Here is a 22,100-nt window from a genome sequence, read left to right on the forward strand (position 1 = left end):
TACAGGAGGCAGGAAGAGCACATAAGACTAGGAAAGGATGTAGCCATGAACCAGAACTGGACAAGTGCAAGATGCCAAACCCCGTTGGCTCTGCTGCAGGAAGTCCAGCAGCTCTGCTTAGACCCTCTGGGTCTGTCTCTATTGCAGCTGCAGCTCTTGGGACCAAGAGCCTGGGTGACAGGGTCTCTGAGCCTGTCTCTGGGACAACTGGAGTTTGTGAGAGGAAGTAAGGACTGTATCCCAACTCACAAAAGGTGTATAGTCTCTTGGGCACTTGTCTGGCTCTTGGCCAAAAGCAGATATTCCTCTACTTCTGCTGCCGCTGGCATGGAACACATGAGAAAGCTTTGGAGCAGTGTGAGGCAGTAAAATCTCTGAAGTCCCTTGAAGAGGCTATAAAAGGGAACTCTGTACATACTTCTTTGCAAAATCTTCCCCAAATCCTCTTGTCTCTCTCTCCCAGAGTGACTTATGGCACTGGGTCACCCATGATCTCTCTTCTTACTGTCTCAACTTTTTCAGGTTCTGAAAGTCTCTTAAAACCCGGCTCCCTGACACTATACTTGTGCATTATGTTCCTTAAAAGGTGCAAGGGCACACATGTGTGCATATATAAATTGTAGTGGAGCTGTGAATACTCAGAAACTAAAGTTTGTGGTTGTATCCCTTAAAAGGGGGTCTTTTCCCTGCATTGTTCTAAGGCAGAGTCCCAGAATGCACCTTCCAGATGGAGCAGAGCCCTGAGAGCAGTGTTCACTTTCCGTACTGTAGCACATCCTACATGTGAGCATTTGTACTGGGCCCCTCATACACCCTGTGCTTGCACTCCTCACAGCAACTGTGAGTTCAGGTGCCACCATCAGCCAGTGCTCATGCAGTTGGAGTAATTGTCCAAACCAACAGCTGGAGTGTGGGGGTCCTGATCCCTCACCCCTGGGCTCCTGGAGCCATCAGCATGTGCATGTTCTGCACATTGGAGGGGCACAGAAGCAAGATGATGGCTGCTTCTCCAGAGCCACCTTCCCTAGAGATCAGAGCTGACATATGAATGAAGCTTATGTATGAAACTTCATTGGGAAATATGGAATCCTACTCCCAGGGGAGCAGGAAGCAGGGAAGCAGAGCCGATAAATAACCTGGATGTGTTCCAACATCAGTCAGTCTCAGTGATGCTTTTGTCTATCTGGAGTGAAGAGGGGGCATTTTCTTAGTGGTTCTCATGCTCCATAGATAAGTTTGTCCCCCTAGGTATGAACAGTTTCCAGGTGTTACCTATGCCATCCCTGACTTCTGGGTTGTGGACACACAGGTCAAAATGAGTCCACCTGTCTCATGCCTCAATGAGAACATGTAGTTGGGGCTGGAGGCTGATGGCCTTACAGCTACCTCTAGGTCAGAAGGCATAAGTTAGAATCAGTGGTAGCTGACATTGGGCCTTTTGGGTGTCATTGAGCGCAGGCACAGATGTGGATGGCATATAACCACATCTGGTCCACTCCAAGGACACAGCCACATTGGTTGCCATCTTCTCACTCCACCCTTACACAGCCCTTCAGGGAGGTGGGACAAGAAACCCAATGACAGGTGAGGAAACTGAAGCTCAGAGCATCCCAGAAGCTTCCCCTTGGATTCAGAGACAGAGAACATGTGTCTTCACCCCACATTTCTGACTGTTTTCCACAGTGCTGGGTCCAGGACATACAACCACAGAAAAGGACTCAAGCATGTATGGATCATATGGTCACCATGAGGGTGTAGACAAGGGCATTAAAGGAGCAAGAGGCAGAGGCTGGGGGCTGCAACTGTATGGGGACTCCCCAAGGCAGTGTTACCTGTTCTGGGCCAGTATGGGGGCAGCAGGCTTGAGCCCCATAGAACAGTGGCTGCAAGACATCACAAACCATGTCATACTCTGGGGAATAACAGCAGAGATCCTGGATGGGGCACCTCAGGTCAAGCCTCAAGGATTGGGGCCACCAAAGTGGTGGTATGGGATGGGGGTGGACAGGGAGGGGGAGGATCTGGGGAGAGGACAACGTGTAACTACAAGAAGCTCCTAGGCCCCGTTGCTTTGCCCACCTCCCCTCTGGCCAACCAGATGTTGTTACCCAGGCCAGCAGGGAGCAAAGGGCCTCTGGGGCTCAGCCTCTTCAGGCAGCTCTTCCTGTCCACACTCATCCCTGCAGGGCTACCTCTGGCTGTGCAGGGGAGTGGGTATGGCCTACTCACCTGACTGATGGCCCCTTTCAGGGACCAGCCATCAGCTCTCATACAGAGAGGCCCCCTTCTTCCATGTGCCCCAGAGAGCCAGGTAAACCCAGCTATGGAAACTGGTTGTCTACGCAGCTGGTGGGAGGGCCTCTGCCTCTCATCCTGTAGCCTTCATCCTGTCCTGTCCAACTGCCCCTTATGCCCACCTGGTGGGAGGGGGGCAGCTTTCAAGGTCTGTCCCCTGGGATAGAGTGAGTCACTTGTACCCGCCTCTCTGTGAGCACATTTTTTCTGAATTGATTAGGTTTATAATTAGAAGGTGCTTGCCCTTCTGCCTGAACAGAGGAGGAGGTGCTAGGAGTTGAGAGGAATCCATCTAGGGGTATTGTTTTGCCCCCCACTCCTTCTGCTGGTCTAGGCTGCTGCTTGGTCTAGGCCAACTCCATCTAACTTGAGCAGAGGTGAAGGTGGGTCCTAAAGAAGGTGGCCCACACCAGCCAGCTCCATCCTCACCATCCCTTTGCTTGGTCCTTGGGTCTCACTGAGCTCTCTGCAGTGTCTGTAACCTGGCAATGGGTCTGGCTGTAGCCAGGTGCAGCAGAGGCAGGAGAAGGCCTGCCTGGGCTTCCTCCTCCCATTTGCACCTGGAAATTCTTGAAAAATGCCAGCACCTGAGTTGCCCACTAGACCAGTTAAGACAGACCCACTGGGGTGGGAGCTGGGCAGAATGGCTTTGAAAAGCCTCTGGGATGTGCAACCACAGTTGAGGGCACCTGGTTTAGCTGGCAGAAGGCATTGGAGGCTGGAACTCTCAGCGGGATAGGTTTGTGGCCTTTTATCCTTCCTGCATGCAAGTCACCTGTGTGTCTCAATTAGATGCAGATTTGACCAGCAGGCCTTGCCTGGAATGATTTGTGCATTTTAACCATGACCAGGTGCCTACTGCTGTTTGGTTTTAGAGTGTCAGCACAGGGTTGGCTTCCTGAGTCCTGGCACCCTTGTGGCCTGTGAGGGGTGCTGAGCAATCTCACAGATGGGAATCAGATCCTAGGGAAGTGATAACCAGCTAGTGCAGTGTGCGACTTATACTGAGGGCTCATTTGATCCTCCCAGCAAACCTCTGCAGTAGTTAGTGCTCCCTCTACCCATTAAGATTCCCAGAGTTGAGGATCCTGGCAAAACTCACCTCTTTGCAGCTAGTTGCCCTGAATCCTGGTCCTCTGTGTCTCACTGTGAGATTTGGAGTGTGACTTTGCCCTTGGTGCCTTGTCCTCATCTTTGGATGCTCTCAGTGTGGGTTGGTGTTATTGTGAGAAATAAATGAGATGATTCAACACCAGCACTTAGTGTCACTTATGGTACATATTATGTACTGAGAGCGTTAGCTAATGCTGTTTGTTTCCTCCCACGGGGCCTCTATGGGCTCTACCAATCCCCCACTGAACCTTGCCTGCCTTGGGTATTCGTGCTGGTCCCTCATCCAGGACCCTGTCCTTGAAGGGGACCTGTTCCTACTAGGCTCATCTAATCCCTCCCTGGCAGCAGAATCACAATGAGCTGAGTCTCCAGGCTGACTCTCCTGGTCTCCCAGGCAAACCTCCCCAGCACTGGGGCAGGTCTCCCTTTGGCAAGGGCTATTTGTTAGCAGCATGTTAGGGCATTCCCTTCTCCTATCATAGCACCTCCTACCTCTTCCATGGGAAAACAACATCTCATGACCTCAGGAATTGGGGTGAGGACTTATAGGTCAGTAGTCTAGGCTTAATCCATGGAGGTACCTGGGGAAGACTTGGAAATTCTAGGATTTCCTTAGTGGAGTCTGTTTCCACTGGGCCCCTGATGTGGCATCTGAGAAATGAAGGGTTCACTCATATCAGTGATCCTCAGACTTGAGCACACATGTCCCTAGAGGGCTTATTAAAAAACAAATGTCAAGCTTATCTTTGAGCTTCTGATATGACAGGGGACAGGGCTGGGCATTGAGAATGTTCATCTAACATGCATAAGGTGCTGCTGCTGCTGCAACAAGCTAACTCTGAGACAGGCTCTCCTCCCCATCCTGGAGTGGAGGCTGCCCTGAGCCTGGGGTCAGTGCAGTATGCTGTGTCATAGGGAGGTGGTCCTCTGCTTGTAGAGCCCCTGGAGAGCAGCCCCCGTGGTCCTCTTGCAGCAGTAATCATGGCTAGTGTTTGCTTGACATAGTGGGAAAACTGAGGCTAGGATGGCTCTGAGGCTTGCCCTAGTCTACAAGGCTGAGCCCTCATGGACTGTGCAGGGGGGCATGAAGCCAGAGGAGGGTATGGAGCCCTTCCCACTGCTTTCCCAATAACACCCCTCTTAGTACAAGGAACCACTCCTATGAGGAGCACCCTGCCGAGAGAGGGCTATGTGGCTTTGTGCTTGTGCCAGTGCTGGAGCAGAAGCACATGCTTGTGCTGTCTGTGTCCCCTGCCATGGCAGGAAGGTCCAGTTCTGCCACCTGACCTCAGCTGCCTATGCCTCATGCCCATCTGTCTCCCAGGGGTGGGAGGGGTGAGACTATGTGTGCAGCCACAGGAGGGAGAGCACACTTCCAGGCCTGGGTCTCAGAGGCCGGGGCCAGCAAAAGCTTCATTATCCTTTTACACTTGGTCAGTTGCCTGATGCAGAGACTGAGGCCTGGAGGACTTCAGAGTCTCCCCTGCTTCATGAGAACTTTCAAAAGAAGCCTAGCTGCAATGTTAGGTGGAAACCCTGTAGCCCTCAGCAGGGCAGCCACAGGGGACAGCCCTAGGGAGGCCAACAGGATGCCTGAATGCTCAGGTATCTACATGTCATTGGCATGTCAGATTCCACATGTCCAAAAGCAAGTCCCACATCTTTCCTTAGACCCTGCCTTCATGCTCTATCTTGTGCTGGCCAATGTTCCAGGACTGAGACAGTCCTTCACAGTGTCCAGGGTCAGCCTTGCCCCCGTTCTTCTGCTCCTACCTGACCTGAGGAGCTCTCTCTTGTTTATGGCAAATCTGGCCCAAATGGCTTCCAGATGCCTCCCATGAAGGCTCCCTCAACTATGTTCAGAGTGGCTTCTTCTCATGCTGGCCCTGGGGTATGTGTGGTCATCCTAGTCTCAGACCACCGTCTCTATTTATCCCCTTCATACACACTGGGCTTTGGACTGTCTCATTCCTAGGATGTTCCTTTCTGTATGGCCAACACCATTTTACATACATCACCTTCCCTCAGGCCGCCTTGACCACAGGCTCCCTGTATTTCCTCCTGGCATTTTCTCCACAATTTCTCTTCTTCTCCTGCTTATAACCTTAGGAGGCAGGCTTTGTGTCCAGATCCCAAGATGAGGCCCCGTGTGCTAAAGAAACATTTATCAGGTGTGCGGTGGCTAAGCGACCCCTTGGGTGGTACGTCTGGGGCTCTCACCACATACCTCTGAATACATGCAGGCTGACTAATGGCCCTATTCTTCTCTCCTAGGAAACTATGCCCCAGACATCTGTGGTCTTCTCCAGCATCCTCGGACCCAGCTGTAGTGGACAGGTGCAACCCGGCATGGGGGAGCGAGGAGGCGGGGCTGGCAGTGGCTCCGGGGACCTCATCTTCCAAGATGGACGCCTCATTTCTGGGTCCCTGGAAGCCTTGATGGAGCACCTGGTCCCCACGGTGGACTATTACCCCGATGTGAGTGCCTGAGGTCTTGGGGAAAGTTACAGGGAAATTATCTGGTTCCAGGAGAGGCTGCTTCTGGGAGGAGGGGGAGACCCAGACAGTCCCACTTCCTGTACCTTCTTCACCCTTTGACCTGCACACATCAGCTCATGCCTGGAAGAAGCTGCAGTGGCTTCTCTGCTGCTGCTAGGATGGCCCTGGAGGCATAGGAAGCAGAAACACACAAAGGACCCAGCCCCTAGGGGAGGAAGAGGAGTTTAAAGAGCAAGTCCAGAACTCAGGTCCTGATGAGGGTAATCCAGCTCATTTCCTGGAAGCCATCTCTGAGCTGACAAACTTATTTTGTGCATAAACCTCATGATCCAGAACAAAGGATGTCAGTCCCACCCTGAGGTATGCAGACCCTAACATATGGAGCAGCAGGCCCTCAAGGGCAAGGCTGTTCTTCATCAACACAAATCCTTCCTTTTAACCTAAATATGGTGTCATACATTCTGAGAATTGAGAAAACATTCCCTTGTCATGTGTGGCTTCCTTCCGCCTCTGATGAGTGACATCTCTTAGCAATAGTGGGTCTGTAGGCCTGCATGCTTCCTTTTGTGAGCTGAGCATCCATCTTCTGGGAGGGCCTGTTCTGGACCCTTCATCCTCTGAGGGCAGTCATCGCCTTGGCTTTGGCTGTTCAGATGCAGTTTGCAGGAGGTGCAGGCAGAATGGTTGGTCTCCAGCTTCTTCCTATTGGCTGTGCTGGAGTCACCTCAGCTTCCCTCCTGTCAGGCCACTACCTCCTTCTAGGGCTCTAGGAAGATACACCTTTGCATTGTCCACTCCCCTGTTTTCCTGTCCACCCCATAAGCCCTGTCAGGGACAGTGCTGATAGTACAGACACTGCTGCTAAGTGCCTGGGGCAGAGCCAGGAGGAGAAACCTCAGGTCCTGAAGAAGCCCAAGGCAGGACTGTGACCCTTCAATGCTAGTCAGCCTGTGGGTCAGTGGTCCTGTGCCATAGCAGGAAGAACTCCTCATCTCATAGGCTTATCCCAGAGGAGCCATCCAGCTGTTATCCAATGTAGTTCTTAGAACATTGTGCTCTACGATCCTGACTGCTTCCCAGGAGAGAACAGAGAGATGACAAGGGCAGAAAGTAGGCCAGGAGAGTCTAGCTGGGTCTTGGCTCCTCTGCAGAGTGCCTGGGTTCCTCATTTCCTCACTGCCAGACAGGCATGGGGGCCAGACACATACACCCCAGTAAGTCTTTACTTTTCCTGGAGATGGTAATGGCTCCTCCCCTATCTGCCTTAGCCAAGAGGTGATAGTGTGCTTTTCCTTATGTATCTGAGTTGTCTGCTTATGAGGAGGACCTGAGAGTCCTACCTGCAGCTGGGACCCATAAGCACCCATGCTGCACAGCCTAGCTCAGAGCACAGGAAGTGTGTGTGGAGGTAGAGGATACCCTGATATTCCAGGGAGGACTCCTAGTAGTCTTATTTCCCACATGGAGGGCTGCTTGGGGACAGTAAGGACCCCTTGCCCTGTGTCCTGCTCCAGTAGGTCTGCACTCCCAGGAAGCTTGGCCATGTTATCTTTGGGCTGGAGCAAGGAAATTTGTCCTTTGGGCTGGGAGTTGGGGTGGATGGACCTGCGCTGCCACTTCTCAGCCTGTGGCAGCCATTTCAGGACAGAGTGAGGTTGAGTGGGGTAGATTCCCTCCCAGGAGCCCCAAGGCTGCCCCAAGCAGCCTCATGGAGATGGTATTGACCCACAAGTCCACCCTACCTATAAGCAGAGTCCAGTATGAAGATTCCACAGGAACTGACCCTGCAGATGGAAGGCCTGAGAACCCTTGGCCACAGATTCCCCTCGCCACCCTTTAGTCCAGTCCTTGAGGATCCTGGTGATAAGGGCACATGGATATGGGATGGAGGGGCCCTGGAATGGCAGTTGGGGTGAAGGGCCACACCTGGTCACAAGACCCAAAGCTTTCCAGGTCCTGTCTTCCAAGGCCCTGTCCCTGCTGACCAGGCCATGTCCTACTTGACCTATCAGCTCCACTTAGTCCACCAAGTCACATTCCCACTGACTAGGCCCGATCCTTTCCCTCTGACTGCTCTGCCCACCCTCCCCATCAAGCCACTCTGCTGCCAACATAGCCCTGCCTCACTGAGCAAGCCATCTCTCCCAGGTGTTCCCCACTGACCTTGGGCAAAGCCTGCAAGGATCTGGAGAAGCAAGAGGCCTGGACCCGGTCTCAGGGAGCATCTCGGGCTGGGCAGCATGCCCAGACAGCCCCACCATCATCCAAGGCTGGCTCCCATTATAGAGTGGGACAAAGGGTGCTGGAGAATTCCAGCAAGCTGTTCCTCCAAGGTGGGAGGGATTGGAGTAGCAGTATGAGAGAAGCAAGGTATGTAAGGTGAAGGAAACCAAGCAGGTGAAGGCACAGAGGCCCCACATGTGATGCTGGCCTGGGAAGGGCCAGGCCAGGAAGAGCAGTGGCATGAGCCTACCTGGATGCTGCCATTCCAGGCCTGACCAGCACTTTGCCTGTCTCCTTTCTTCAGAGGACATACATCTTCACATTCCTCCTGAGCTCCCGGGTCTTTATGCCCCCTCATGACCTGCTGGCTCGAGTGGGGCAGATCTGCCTGGAGCAAAGGCAGCAGCTGGAGGCTGGGCCTGAGAAGGTATGAGTGCGAAGGGATGCTGGTGCTGTCTGTGTCTCTTGGGGTGTGGCTTCTCTTGGTCTGAGGGGAGTTGCCAGAGCAGAGAACTCCTTCTAGGATGCTCCAAGTCCCTACTATTGATGACACTTGCACCCCTTCCAGGGAAGGGCCCCGTAGACAGCCCTCCAGACCAATGCCAGTCTCCCTGATATGGAAGGTTCTGTTATAGGCAGCAGGACCTGGACCATTGCCACCTCATGGGGGGTGGGGGTCAGGTGGCAGTGTCCTCAGCCTGTCACTGCTCGAGTATTTTATAGGGGCCACAGTCTCTTCTGGATTGAGCCAGGTTTCAGACAGTCAGGAAGCCATAGCTTGACCCTGAGGCCCTCAGAGGCAGGCATTTGGACAAGACTTTCAGAAGCTCAGGGTCCAAAGTGGAAAAATGGGCGGTGGTCATGATATCCAGGAGCTGGCAGGGCTGTCAGAGCAGCAGAGGAGTGTGGCCCGGCCTGCCCTTCACCTCCCTGCTTCATGTGGCCAGACCTTCTGTCACTGGAGGTTTGCAGAAGAGGCCCCTGAATGCCATGTGCCCTCCACATAGTCTTCTCAGAGTAGCTGGCACCAGGTGGTCCAGTCCAGAGCACTGGCCAGTCATGTCACCCAAAAGGGGCAGGTTCCAAGCATATGCAGGGCTGGGGGCTGAGTTGTGTGAGAGCCTGGGTCCCCAGAGCATTAGGGGTCATGATAGCCTGGGTCCCCAGAGCAGTCATGGTTTATGCTGTGGCCATAACAGTTGGATTGGAGCAGTGTGGTGGGGAGCTGATCAGGTATGGGAGGAGCCATGGTGGGTGCAGGAGTGGTTCTGGCCTCTGTGGGCATTCTGGTGGGTCAGTGGGAATTTGGCAACAGAGCATCCTGCATTGCTTCCTCTCTACTTCATGGGGGCAGAGGCCATGTAGGCACCCTCTGAACAAGATGGGCAGCTGCGCCCACACCCTCCTTCCCTCAGCCCTGTGCCAGGGTGCAGGGCACCTGTCCCCAGGCTGCATGTGCAAGTTGACACAGGTGACAAGGGATACCTCTGCCTTTCTTGACCAGGAGTCGTTAACTTACTTGCTCCTCAGGTCTACACCCTGCCCTACAGCACTTGCAAAATTGTCTTTAACAGAGAGGGCAGATAAGCTTCTAATTTAACATTATGATTTTATTTGATTTTCCTGTATGCTTTTTATGGGTAACATTTAAGTATTGCAAGTAAATCTATGTTATAATAGTGATGGGTTATGGTTTTGGAAATTAATTTGTTTAAATGACAAAAAAAAGTTTATTTAAGGGAAGTAGGAAACAAAAAGGAGTCTCATAGGTCATTCTGGTGTGGCAAAACCACAGGTGGCATGTGTGGCAGAGGGACATGTCCAGCACAGGCCCTGGGCTTAGGGGTATGGGTCCTGAGGGAGAAGGAAGCTGTGACACTTGCCATCTTGCAGTCCAATCTGGCCCATGGGGCCTCACACCGATCCCTGCTGCCCTAGGCCAAGCTAAAGTCGTTCTCCGCCAAGATTGTGCAGCTCCTGAAGGAGTGGACAGAGGCCTTCCCCTATGACTTCCAGGATGAGAAGGCCATGGCGGAGCTGAAGGCCATTGCTCACCGTGTCACCCAGTGCGATGAGGTGAGGTCCTCCCTCAGCCCCTGATCAGGCTGCTTGGGTATGTCTTCTGGAAGGTGGGGTATACAGACACAGACTAGTATTGATCCCCTTCCCTGTTACTCCCTGAAGAGAGTGGCAAGGTGGCTCCACCGGATCTGCCACATCCCCAGATGCAGCTTAGCTGGCCAGAATTGGGTCAGCTTTGCCTACAAACACTGCATGCAAGACTGTTGCTATGAACCCTCTTCTGGCCCTTGGCACCCTTGTTGGGACCTATTGAGAGGATATGAGTCTGTATGCTCTTTCTAGCTCCTAGCTCACTGTTGGCCTTCGCTGGAGATAGGAAACCCAAGGAGCTGAGAGGGTCTCTCTGTGCTGAAGAATTTCTTTGTGTTCCACAGCTCCTATTCCCTGGGGGACTCAGGAAGCCCTGGGAGAGCTTTGGGAGAGATTGGGGACCCAGGCTGTCCCCACCCAGGGTAAAAGCCCTTCTTGATGCCTTGACTCATGCCATGGCCCCCTCCTGATGCTGGGAGGCAGTGACAAGCAGCTCAGCTGGCCACCTCTAGGAAAGCCACACTTTTCAGACCCAGAAGACCAGTTCTGACCCTGCCCTCAGCCCTTCTGCTAGCAGGATAGTTCATGGAGCCCACCTTCCTCAGTAGGCCTCAGAGGAGCCCACACTGCACCCCTCTCTCATCAAGGGTTCAGAGGCTCAGAGCAGCTTTGGACTTTGTGGGCTCAAAGTCAACCATGTCTCTGGCGATAAGATGGGTTTCTCATGATGGCAGTGGACTTACCACAAGCCCACTTCAGCACCCTCACCACTCTCTGACACTCACAGGAGAATGGCACAGTAAAGAAGGCCATCACCCAGATGATACAGAGCCTGCTGCTATCCCTGGCCACCCGGAGCCAGCTCCAGGAGCTGCGGGAGAAGCTCCGGCCACCAGCTGTTGAAAAAGGGCCTGTCCTCAAGGCCAAGCCACCGGCCGCTCAGAAAGACATCCTGGGCGTGTGCTGTGACCCCCTGGTGCTGGCCCAGCAGCTGACCCACATCGAGCTGGTCAGTGCAGCCAAATGCTCTGCATGGAGTAGGGTGGGACTAGGGCCACATTCACTGCTGCTTGGACAGGGCTGCTGGACCCAAGTGTCCCTCTCAATGTAGTGCTGCCAAGATCCTTGCCACCCAGACTGGGCTGTCACAGGGAAGCTGGCTTGCCAGCCTTGGCCTGTGTGCCTCAGGCTGGCTGTGTCCAGCTGGTATCAGGTCTGAAGGAGCATGGCAGCCCTGTGTGAATGGGAGGGTTTGGTACTGCATTGTCCTAGTCCTAGGATGGAAGATTGGCCTGGGAGGAGAAGGGCCTGTGCCCTAGGCAGGCCTCCACTGTCTCCAAGGTCTTAGTCACTCTCCCCTGCAGTTCTTTTTCCTCTTTTAGGGGAGGCTGGTCACCCTCCCTTTGCTGTCTCTCCCCCATAGGAGAGGGTCAGCAGCATTCACCCTGAGGACCTGATGCAGATCATCAGCCACATGGACTCCTTGGACAACCACAGGGTGAGTGGGCTGAGGTCCAGGCTGCACTCAGCATGACTCTGGAGTGTCAGATCATGAAACCTGATGGCTTTCCTGGTACCCATTTAGGGGGTTCAGCAATGGCCACACAGAGTGATGCATGCTGGGAGGGACACAGGCTCTGCTTGGGGCTGGGGAGCTAGCATGACCTCCCGGCTTAGCTGAGCACTGGGCAGCCAAGGAGCAGGCAGGTGTGAGCAGTGGGAACTGACTTGCCCAATCAGGGTCCTCTGGGATCCCTGTGACTTGCTTTGTAACCCCCAGTGCCGAGGGGACATGAACAAGACCTACAGCCTGGAGGCCTATGACAACTGGTTCAACTGCCTGAGCATGCTGGTGGCTACTGAGGTGTGCCGGGTAAGCACGTGCCACAGCAGATGTGTGTGGGGTGGTCATGCCCTTTCCAGACCTGGTGAGGTTGTGAATTTTGCCCTGCCTGCCTCAACTTATATGGAACTTTCTCTCTCTCTCTCTGTCACACTTTAAAAATTAAGAAAAATATGAAAAAATTCATATTTTTATACAATAAAACATTATAATTTGGCTAATATCATTCCCCTGTATTTCCACTTTAGACGATGGAACTTTCAAAGTAAGCACATGAAGTGTCCATTGCCAGGGCCTTGGTAGTGCTCCTACCCTGAAGCCTCCATATCCAATGATTCCTTAAATGACAATAGGGATCCCATATGTGGGAGTGTGCCCCTTGTGCCCAGCACCATTCTGCCAGCCTTGGCAGGCAAACAGCCCATCCCTTGTATGGCTGAGGAGATACATCAGGTGTTGGACATGTGTCTGAGTCTCACAGATATAGCCTTGAATCTCCCAGACCTGGAAATTAAGTCCCAAGGAACTTCTTGACCCTCTGCCCAATGGCCCCAGCTCCTGTGGTCTGTTGGTGGCTCCACGCTGAGGTCATCCTGTTGCCTTCTAGGTGGTTAAGAAGAAACATCGGACCCGCATGCTGGAGTTTTTCATTGATGTGGCCCGAGAGTGCTTCAACATTGGAAACTTCAACTCCATGATGGCCATCATTTGTGAGTGCTGGCACAGGTTGGGGGCTGCCCACACCACCTGCCTCCTCATGCTCTGACCCCTGCCCACTGTTCCTGCAGCTGGCATGAACCTTAGTCCAGTGGCTCGGCTGAAGAAAACATGGTCCAAAGTCAAGACAGCCAAGTTTGATGTCTTGGAGGTAGGTACCCAAGTTCATGGCACAGCCTAGTGCCCCACCTTTGTCCTGTGTTGGCAGCAGGGGTGGGATCTTTCCTTTGATTCAGACATGTATGGAGCTGGCCTGCTGGTGGGTTCTCAAGCTGTCCTTGGCCATTGCTGCATCCAGTAGAACTAGCATTGCCTAGAGCAAGTTAGAGAATGGAGAGTTTGACAAAAGGGATGATATCCACTGAGCAGTCTTACTGGCCTTTTCCTTGGTCAGCTTTCCCTAGTTCTGGATTATCTGGGTTGCCCAGAGGCTGGCAGACCATTTAGCTCATCTGCAGTCCTTCCCAGATATATTTCTATCACCACCTCCCGACCTCTGGCAAAACATTTGTCCCGTGGAGCTGGTCAGGTCTTAGAGGTGTCAGTATAAGAGCAAAGCAAGGTTTTGAAGGAAGGGGGATGAGACCTGGGTATAACAGGGCAGGGCTGTGACACTTCTTTATAGTTTTCCACAGGCTCCAGTGTTCAGCAGGCACCTTTTGGTTTTACCCACTCTGTGCTCACTCCTGGGCTCCTCTAGGGACAGTGACTTCTCCTCTTGCTGTCTTGTGCTCTGCAGAGGGCATGCTGAGTGGGTCTGAGGGGCTCACCTGGTCCTTGCTATGCCCACAGCACCACATGGATCCATCCAGCAACTTCTGTAACTACCGCACTGCCCTGCAGGGGGCCACACAGCGGTCCCAGATGGCCAATAGCAGCCGTGAGAAGATTGTCATCCCAGTATTCAACCTCTTCGTTAAGGACATCTATTTCCTGCACAAAATCCACACCAACCATTTACCCAATGGGCACATTAACTTTAAGGTGAGCCCAGTCCCTTGTGGTTCTAGCACAGTTGGGCAGGCAGAGACCATGTGTCCCCACAGGTGTGGTAGTGGCTTTGTGGCAGTATTTGCAGGTTTCCCAAGCTCTGCCTGAGGTTTGGAAGGGCTTTAAGGACTGAAACATCAGCATTACTGCTTGGCCATGAGATGTAAGGCTCGAGGAGTGGACTGTGCCCTTCTTGAGGGAAGACTTGATCACAGAGTTTGTTGACACAGGGAACCTATATTTACCCAGGATCCTGGTTTCACCATTGATCCCACCCAGGAGATAGAGCAGAGGCCACTTCTGGGGAATTGGGGATCAGGAGGGTTTTATGCAAGAAGGAATTTGAATACAGATGAGATAGCAGCAGAAAAGGGCTCTGACCAAGGACAGGAGGACAGGACAAAAGTGCCTGGGGAAGTATAGGTGGCACTGGGCTCATACAGGTAAAGAAGGGGTGGGCACTGTGGATGCCTATATAGGCCCTAGAAGTGAGATCATGGCATGTCCTGGCTGATACTTCTGTGTTGGGTGTGGCCAGGATGCTGCCTCAGGCTGGAATCATAAATGGAGCCCTATCAGGAGAGACACAGACCCTGCTATAGTCTGATGGCCCAGGCAGAAGGCATGATAGAGTGGCCTCAGGGAACATATGCTGGTTCTGATGTAGCACAAGACACCATGGCCCTGGGGTCAGCCATGCAGGGCCATTGTCTCCATCTCAGTGGCATTAATGACTGCAGCGGCAAGACCAGAAACCATACCCTCTGCCCCTGACTGGGTTTTAAGCTCACAATGACAGATGAATACCTTACTGGTTTTCTGTACCTTCAGAAATTTTGGGAGATCTCCAGACAGATCCATGAGTTTATGACATGGACACAAGTAGAATGTCCCTTTGAGAAGGACAAGAAAATTCAGAGTTACCTGCTTACAGCGCCCATCTACAGCGAGGAAGGTAAGGGCCCCTTCCTGGCAGTATGCCCGACTTGCCAGCTGGACAATTGACTCCCCATCTAGGCCCCTTGTCCTCTTGGGATTGCCCAGAATCACATAGGGGCTACTCAGCTTGCAGCATGAGTGTGCATGAGGGTGGGTTATGGACATATGACAGATAAGGAGGACAGGATGCTATTCAAGAGAACCAAAACAAGGAAGTACCCGAGTCCCTTGACAAGAAGTCTAGGAATTCCTTGCAGTAGAAACCTGCATATTACCCAGCCAGAGGTTTTTGTCCCTTTGTCCCAGGACTAGCTTTGCCCCTGGAAGGGATAATTGGGTGTGGCAGGCAGACACCCAAGGAGATACTGGTTCTAAGAGCTTTCCCATCCTCAGCTCTCTTCATCGCCTCCTTTGAAAGTGAAGGTCCTGAGAACCATATGGAAAAGGACAGCTGGAAGGCCCTCAGGTAGGATACCCCAGGGACCCAGGAGCCCACAAGGAAGGGAGAGGACTGGGAGCAAACATGACAATCTGCCTTTCTGAAAGGGGTCCTGGGGCAGTGGGAGACTGAGGACTGGGTCTGGATTTGGGCCCTCCCCATCACAAATCAAGGACCTACACTTTCTGCCTGCTCAGGAGCCTGACTGTTGTCCTGTCCCTTGCCCGCCTTTAGGACCACTCTCCTTAACAGAGCCTGAGGGTGTGGATACAGCCTGCACGTAACCGGATGAAGCACATGCACAAACCAAGTTTGAATCTTGATTGATATGGGTTGAGATGAGGAGGCCTCACTGGTTGGGGTCCATTTTGTATATAACTTTTATGAAAAAGAAAATGGTAATTATTTCATGCATCAACCTTTGGCACTTATAAAGTTTTTTTGTTTATTTTAAATAACAGGGCAGGGCCCTGCTTTGGGGAGGGGTGGGGAAAGAGTATCATGGGAGATGGCATCCATGATAACATCTTATTCTAATGAAATGTAGATTTTTATTTTATACTTTTGATTATTAACATCTTATGAAAAAAATATTTTAAAAAACCCAACCAAAACCAATGTGAGCCCTGCCTGCTCGGACGCCTTTCCAGCCAGTGTCTCTGATGTCGGGGTTAGTGCCTTAGAGGGTACTGGGGGTCCGGTCTTCCTGCTCTGTTGTTTGAGCCTGCAGTGAGCTCTGCCCTGAGCTGTGAGGTGCTCACCCTCAACAGCCTAGGCCATGAGGTTCCAGGGGGAAGGGCTGGGGCACCTGGGAGGTCTCGTGTATACTTCTGGAAGTGAACCTTTGAGTGCGGGCTCTCCAAAGTTTACATTTTCATTTTCCTTTATCAGGGATTTATGGGGTCGGGGAGGGGCAGGGGGACACCTGGTGGCATATTTTCTGTAAAAATATGTCTGGCAAATTCTTCGATTGTGTTTTAGACAAGAAAATCTAAAGTAATAAGGGGGAGGGAGTCATAGCATTGCAGTTTTCATGTAACTGAAAGACACACTGAGCTGTAATGAAGAGAACACCAAGTAGACTCGGGATGGTGACATTTAAAGCTGTTCTCGAAACCCACGCACAAAAGGAAGAGAAAGAAGCAAAGTCAGTGTGCTAGGGGACTTGCCCTCCTCTTCTCTCTGGTGGGAGGCAACCTCACTGGAATCTAAAATCAGATCAGAAAATTAGCCAGGCTGAAACTGCTGGAGCCCTTTCAGATGGAACTGCCCAACACTGAGAGGTATTTTTCTAAACCCAAACCAGAAGAGAACACTCCATTTTTCATGTCTGACTTCCTGGCGTGAACCTTGGGCCTTACTGACCGTGGGACTGGACGGCTCTCTCCTTTAGAAAGCCAGAGGCGGTCCATCCACACTGACTGTCTCCCTTGCAGGAGCTTCTCATCCTTGTCCCTCTCCACTTGCCTGGCTTTGGCAGGAGCCACGAGTCAGGAAGCCAAGGCAGGGACCCTTTAAGGTCCCAATTCCAGAGCTCAGAGGGAGCCTGGAGACGACTGGGCCAGGCCTCGTGAAGGAGGCAAAGTGGCTGCTGCCCTCAGCCGGAGTGGAGCTGATTAGTTACACTGTATTGTCACAGTGTGTTTGCACTTTTCAGACATTCTAGCTAGTCCAGATTGTATACTGATAGTACATCTTGCTTTGTTTATGTCTTTGAGATAAAGGCTGAAACTTGAGAATATATATTTGGAATACAATGTTAGAACATTTTCTGTATGTGTGTTAAAGAGCCTTTTATGTCAATGTGCGCTTCACGGGTCACCAGTTCTACTTGAAACAGTGTCTATGTTTGCTATTTTATTTTCCCAATTTGATACATACCTTCAATTTGATGTTTTGGTATTTGGAGCTGATCTCTGAGTATAAAGCTGTACCATAGCACAGGATGTCAGTTTTGGTGTGACTGGACGTACTTGCATCAATAAAAGAACATGTTGCTCCCCACTCTTGTGTGTGCCAGGTGGTATGCCTTACGTGGTGCCAGCAGCCCAAGCTAGAGGGGAAGAGAAGGGAGCATCCAAGGGGGAACCTGGCAGGGAGCATTCATCTGCAGTTGGGCAACATATTCTCACAAAGGGCTTTTCCAATGTGCAGTGCAAGACTAGAACAGGCTGCACAGTGTTCCAGTCCTGCTTTCCTCAAAGCTGGTTGCAAAGGATGCCACTAGCTGCTTTAGTACATGGTCAGGTAAGTTGAGGACACTTAGTGAAAAATGCAAAGGCTCTTTCACTGCAGGAGCCTTCACAGTCGGAACCTGTATGAATGTGGACCTTGTGGGTCTTTAGGCCCAGGGAGGGCTGGGCAGCACTTGTTAACATCTTCCTGTGGAGGCATATGCTGGATTCAGGTCTGGATGGGGCTTGTCTTTGCATTCAAGAATATCCAAGCAGGGCTTACTGAAGGGCACATGAAACTTGGGAAACTAAAGGAACTGAGGCACCAAAAATGGGGAGTCCCCCTTCTTTTCCAGCCTGCCCATTCCCTGCTGTAGACAAGGCCCAAGCTGGATGAGGTCCTCACTACAGTCTAACCCTGTGCATTCACAGTAAACTCCACTAATTTCTAATTTGTTCATTATCCAACATTTCCACAAGACCAGCACAACCCAACAGAAAACTTTCTGCAGTGACAGAATGTTCTATAACTATACTGTCCAATATAATGGCCACTAACTACATTTTGTGGGTACTGAGTATTGAAATGTGGCCAGTGTGCTCAAGGAACTAAATGTCTAATTAAGTTTAAATAGCTGGTAGCCACTGCATCAGGCCAAGGCTGAGTGTGTACCAGCATCTGGTACACAGCACTAACAGGTGCTCAGGTGTTTATAGAGAACATGAGCTTGTAGTTTGTACAGAACATGTGAAGATACCTGAACTTTGGGCAAATGACAATATGTTTATGGCATTCCTAGTTTCCTGGTAAAGTTATTTTTGAGTTTCACCTGCCCAACCAAAGAAGGGGCAGCACATCTGTGCATTGGATGTGAGCTTGTGTGACCTGCAACGACACTATCCTTCACCCATTTTGTTTCCTGGGAAACAAAATGTGCATTCTCAGGCCCCATTCCAGATATGCTGAATTGTAAAGCCAGGGGAAGCCTAGTATAGCCTGGCTGCAAACCATGTTGGAAAAGCTCTGTGCAGTTAGGGGGCTGTGGGTGGGCTCCTGCATGTCTACCTCCTTACAGCCCACCTCTCCCAGGCGCCCTCTACTCACACATGGAACTTTTGTATTTCTGCCAACACATCATACTCCTATACCCTGCTCCCATTCTTGCAAAGCTAGGAGACTGCAGTTAAGTCTGCATGAGCCCCTGAAATGTTCCCTGGGAATGGTGACTAGGCTCCTTGGGGTTGTCCCTCATTTCTTTGTCACACTGTATGTGGGCTGCCAGTGTCCATCTCATGTCCTGGTTCTTCTGTGCAGTGCCATTTCCTCTGAAGCTATGCCCAGTGAACAGTAAGTACATGGTTTCTCACAACACCTGTGATATCCAAATGTTACCTCTTACCTCACAAAGTTGCACAAACAGATCTATATTAGAGCTCCAGGTGTGGCAAGAAGAGGAGCTAAGGATCTACTAAGATCCTGTTGAGACCTTTGTGACAGATTACTTGTGACATACATATCTCCCGCACCTACACCTGTTTGCCATGTTTCTTAGGGAGGCCAAAAAAGGCAACGGTCAGAGTGAGAAGTGAAGTTAAAACTACTGGATCTAAGTTTTGGTCTTCAGCTGCCAGATGCTTGAACAAGTTATCTGGCTCTTTAAACCTCCATTGTCCCAGGATTAAAATGGGAATCACCCTAGTAGGTTCAAGGCTCTGGGTTCAATCTCTAGCAAGGATGTGGGGAAATTAGGATCACCTGGCTCATGGTTTGGAAGAGTAGATGGCATGGAGCATGGGTGGCACCTCATGATGCTGAGCTGCTCTTCTGCAGAGAGCAGCAGTTTTTGGGAAACAAGAGGCAAGCCTTATGCTCAGCACCCTTCTCACAGGAACACTTGAAGTCCTATCAATGCCAAAATACACTATCATCACCAAAGAGCCACTTAGTTATTAAATCCAACCAGTATACAAACTTACATGAGGAAAAAAGATATTTGAAAATTTGGGATTTAAAACTATTTCCTAAACAAATTCTATAAGCCACATACAGACCAGTTTAGATCATGTTAACACAATTTCTATCTTTATTCCTTCCAAAGGAGTCCTAGTACTGTGAGGAGGGTAAGGGACTGCCAAAACACTACAAGTATCTACCCCAACATAATCAGGAACTCATGATGGATCTTCAGCAGCAGTGTTGAGTAATCAATGTTGGAAAGGATATAAGAAAGCAAATTATGCACCTGCCCATTTCTGACACCATGAAAGACTAAGTAACTACCTGATAAAAACAACCCATAAAGTTGTACAAAATGTACAAATATAAATGAGGGCAGGACCCAGAGAAGTCCAGAAAGAGCTGAATTCAGCTTTTGTCCCATGAGCATCCATTTTTTTTTTTTTAAGTCCACAGGGAGATGCAGAAGGTGATCCGGAGTCTGCTCAAGAAGAGGGATCAAAGAGGAAACCCTGCTTGCTAAAGCTGGCATCCCAGAAAACCACCCCTCAGTGTAACAGTGAACTTGAAATAAAATGCCCTAACCAAAGCCCAACCAAGGATGTTAAGAAAAAGTGTCTGTTCTGAACCTCAACATTAAATGGAGTCAGGGAAACTCAACATTTGTAATCACAAGCCAGTGAGCTCTACAAAGTTTTGCAGGGTCAGAAAAAAATAAACTCACATATAGATATATCAGAATGATACAGAAGAAAGATTAAGAGGAGATGGATAGCCAGTCAGAGAAAAGAAGGCTGATTACTTTCAAAAAAGGGCCAACATAGGTAATAATTTACAGCAGAAATAACTAAAGACAGGAGGCTATGGAATAACATCCATGTGGCTGAAAAGAAAAATAATTGCCAACCTAGAATTCTTTGCCCTTCAAATATATGCTGTTTAAATGAGAGAAAATAAAGATATTTACAAACTACAATGGAGCTATCAGCAGATCTTCATCAAAACAAAAAACCAAAAAACTAACCAACCAACCAACTAAACACAAAAACCCCCCAAAACAATGACATCAACAATAAAAAAACAAACTAAAGAACAACTCTTAGCTCCTAAAATTTCCAGATTTATCATAGTTCTAAATTTTAAAGACAATATAATAAATTATCTAAAAGAAAACATGAAATTTTCTTCTATATTTTGGAATAGGCAAAGGTTTCTTAACACCAAAATCATTGGCTATAAAAGAAAGAAAACTGATAATTTGGACTTTTTTGTAATTAAGAACTCTTATTAACAGATACCATTAAGAGAGTGAAAATTAGGCCCATACCTGGGAAAAGATATTTGTAATGTATAAATCTGACAAAGGACTCAAATCTATAATATTGAAGTAACTCCCATTAATCAGTTTTTTAAAAATATAAGCCAAATTTTTAAAAAGGCAAAAGACTTTTTTATCACAAAAGGAGGAAGCTAAACGGCCAAAAAGTCATTGGTATAAGGTATTTAACATTTCCCTGATGATATACTAAATTAAAACCAAAATGAGATAACTATACCTACCTACCGAGTCTAAATTAAAACTACTGTAAATATGGTGCTGGGGAGAATGTGAAGCTACTGGATGTTTCATACATGGTTGATAAAGGTCAGTTATTTGAAAGGACTGAAAATTTGCCAACACCTCACAAAGCCAACCAAGAAAAAATATGAGCTAGACATGATGGTACATCTCTTTAGTCCAAGCTACATGGCAGGCTGAGGCCAGAGACTGAGGCAGGAGAATTGCTGAGTTTGGGGCCAGCCTGGGCAAAATAGCGAGAATCCATCTAAATAAAAATACATAGAAAAATAAAAAGCAGTACAAATAAACAATACCAAGAATGTAAAAGAGAACATCACTATGAATCCTGTACATATTACACATAAATAGAGTTACTGTAAACAACTTTATGCATTTCATCTATACTTTCAAATTTATCAGTATAAATTTCTAGAAAATTATAATTTACCTTAACTAATCAAAACTGACTCTAGGTAAAACAGAAAATCTGAATAGTTATATAATCATTACATAAATTGAACCAGTGATCGCAAAGCTTCCCCTGGGCATGAACTTTTCCCATGAAAAGTTCATGCCCAGAGCCCAGACGGCTTTCAGGCAGCTATACCTCATATTCAAATAATTCCTGTTTTAAAAAATCTTTCTAGAAACAGTAAGAGGGAACACTTGTAACTTATTTTAGAAGCTAGAACCTTAATAGAAAAGTCCAACAAGGATGAGAGAGGAAAGGTACATGACATTTCTTCAAGAACATAGATGAAAACGTCTGAAAAAATATTATAAACACACCCACATGAATACAGAGATGCAAATGAATATATGTGTGTATATATATGGATGAAACCAAATCCAGCAACATAAAAAAAGGCTAAAACATCATGACCAATTGGAGCTTGCCCCATGAATGCAAGGGCATGTCAGAAAACCTATGAATTTAATTCATCAACTTAGGAGGAAAAGAAGTTGTATGATCATCTGATATGATAAAATCTCACCAAGTAATACTAGAAGAGACTTTCTTAGCCCGATAAAAGGTATTTACAAAACAGACAAACAAACAAACAAAAACCCTCCAGTAAATACCTTATTTACAGATGAAGCACTGAAAGTGTTACCCTTGAAATCAGTAACACAGGCAGGGAACCCACTATTACCACTTCCATCATCATTGAACAAATCCTAATAAGCACAGGAAAATGAATAAATCAAAGGTCTAAAAACTGGAAATAAAAAACAAA

The 22,100-nt window shown here is 49.4% G+C and overlaps 1 protein-coding gene across 4 annotated transcripts in view; it reads left to right on the forward strand.

Annotated features, from left to right (window-relative positions):
* Rasgef1a (RasGEF domain family member 1A) overlaps positions 1–17,174 on the forward strand; it is a 78,525-nt gene extending 61,351 nt beyond the window's left edge. For all 4 annotated transcript variants that reach the window (XM_046458396.1, XM_058583650.1, XM_058583651.1 and 1 more), the window contains 12 exons: positions 5,683–5,886; positions 8,435–8,557; positions 10,069–10,206; positions 11,030–11,251; positions 11,666–11,740; positions 12,023–12,115; positions 12,693–12,795; positions 12,874–12,953; positions 13,595–13,786; positions 14,624–14,747; positions 15,125–15,197; positions 15,405–17,174. In XM_046458396.1, coding sequence (XP_046314352.1) covers positions 5,689–5,886; positions 8,435–8,557; positions 10,069–10,206; positions 11,030–11,251; positions 11,666–11,740; positions 12,023–12,115; positions 12,693–12,795; positions 12,874–12,953; positions 13,595–13,786; positions 14,624–14,747; positions 15,125–15,197; positions 15,405–15,429 — 1,446 coding nt within the window. In that variant the 5' untranslated portion in view covers positions 5,683–5,688 and the 3' untranslated portion in view covers positions 15,430–17,174. The remainder of the gene's footprint in view (positions 1–5,682; positions 5,887–8,434; positions 8,558–10,068; positions 10,207–11,029; positions 11,252–11,665; positions 11,741–12,022; positions 12,116–12,692; positions 12,796–12,873; positions 12,954–13,594; positions 13,787–14,623; positions 14,748–15,124; positions 15,198–15,404) is intronic.
* The last annotated feature ends 4,926 nt before the right edge of the window (positions 17,175–22,100 follow it).

Source organism: Marmota monax, unplaced genomic scaffold, assembly GCF_021218885.2.
Source record: "Marmota monax isolate L192 unplaced genomic scaffold, Marmota_monax_Labrador192_F-V1.1 WCK01_AAM20220418_F8-fsc00161, whole genome shotgun sequence".
Taxonomy (NCBI): Eukaryota; Metazoa; Chordata; class Mammalia; order Rodentia; family Sciuridae; genus Marmota; species Marmota monax.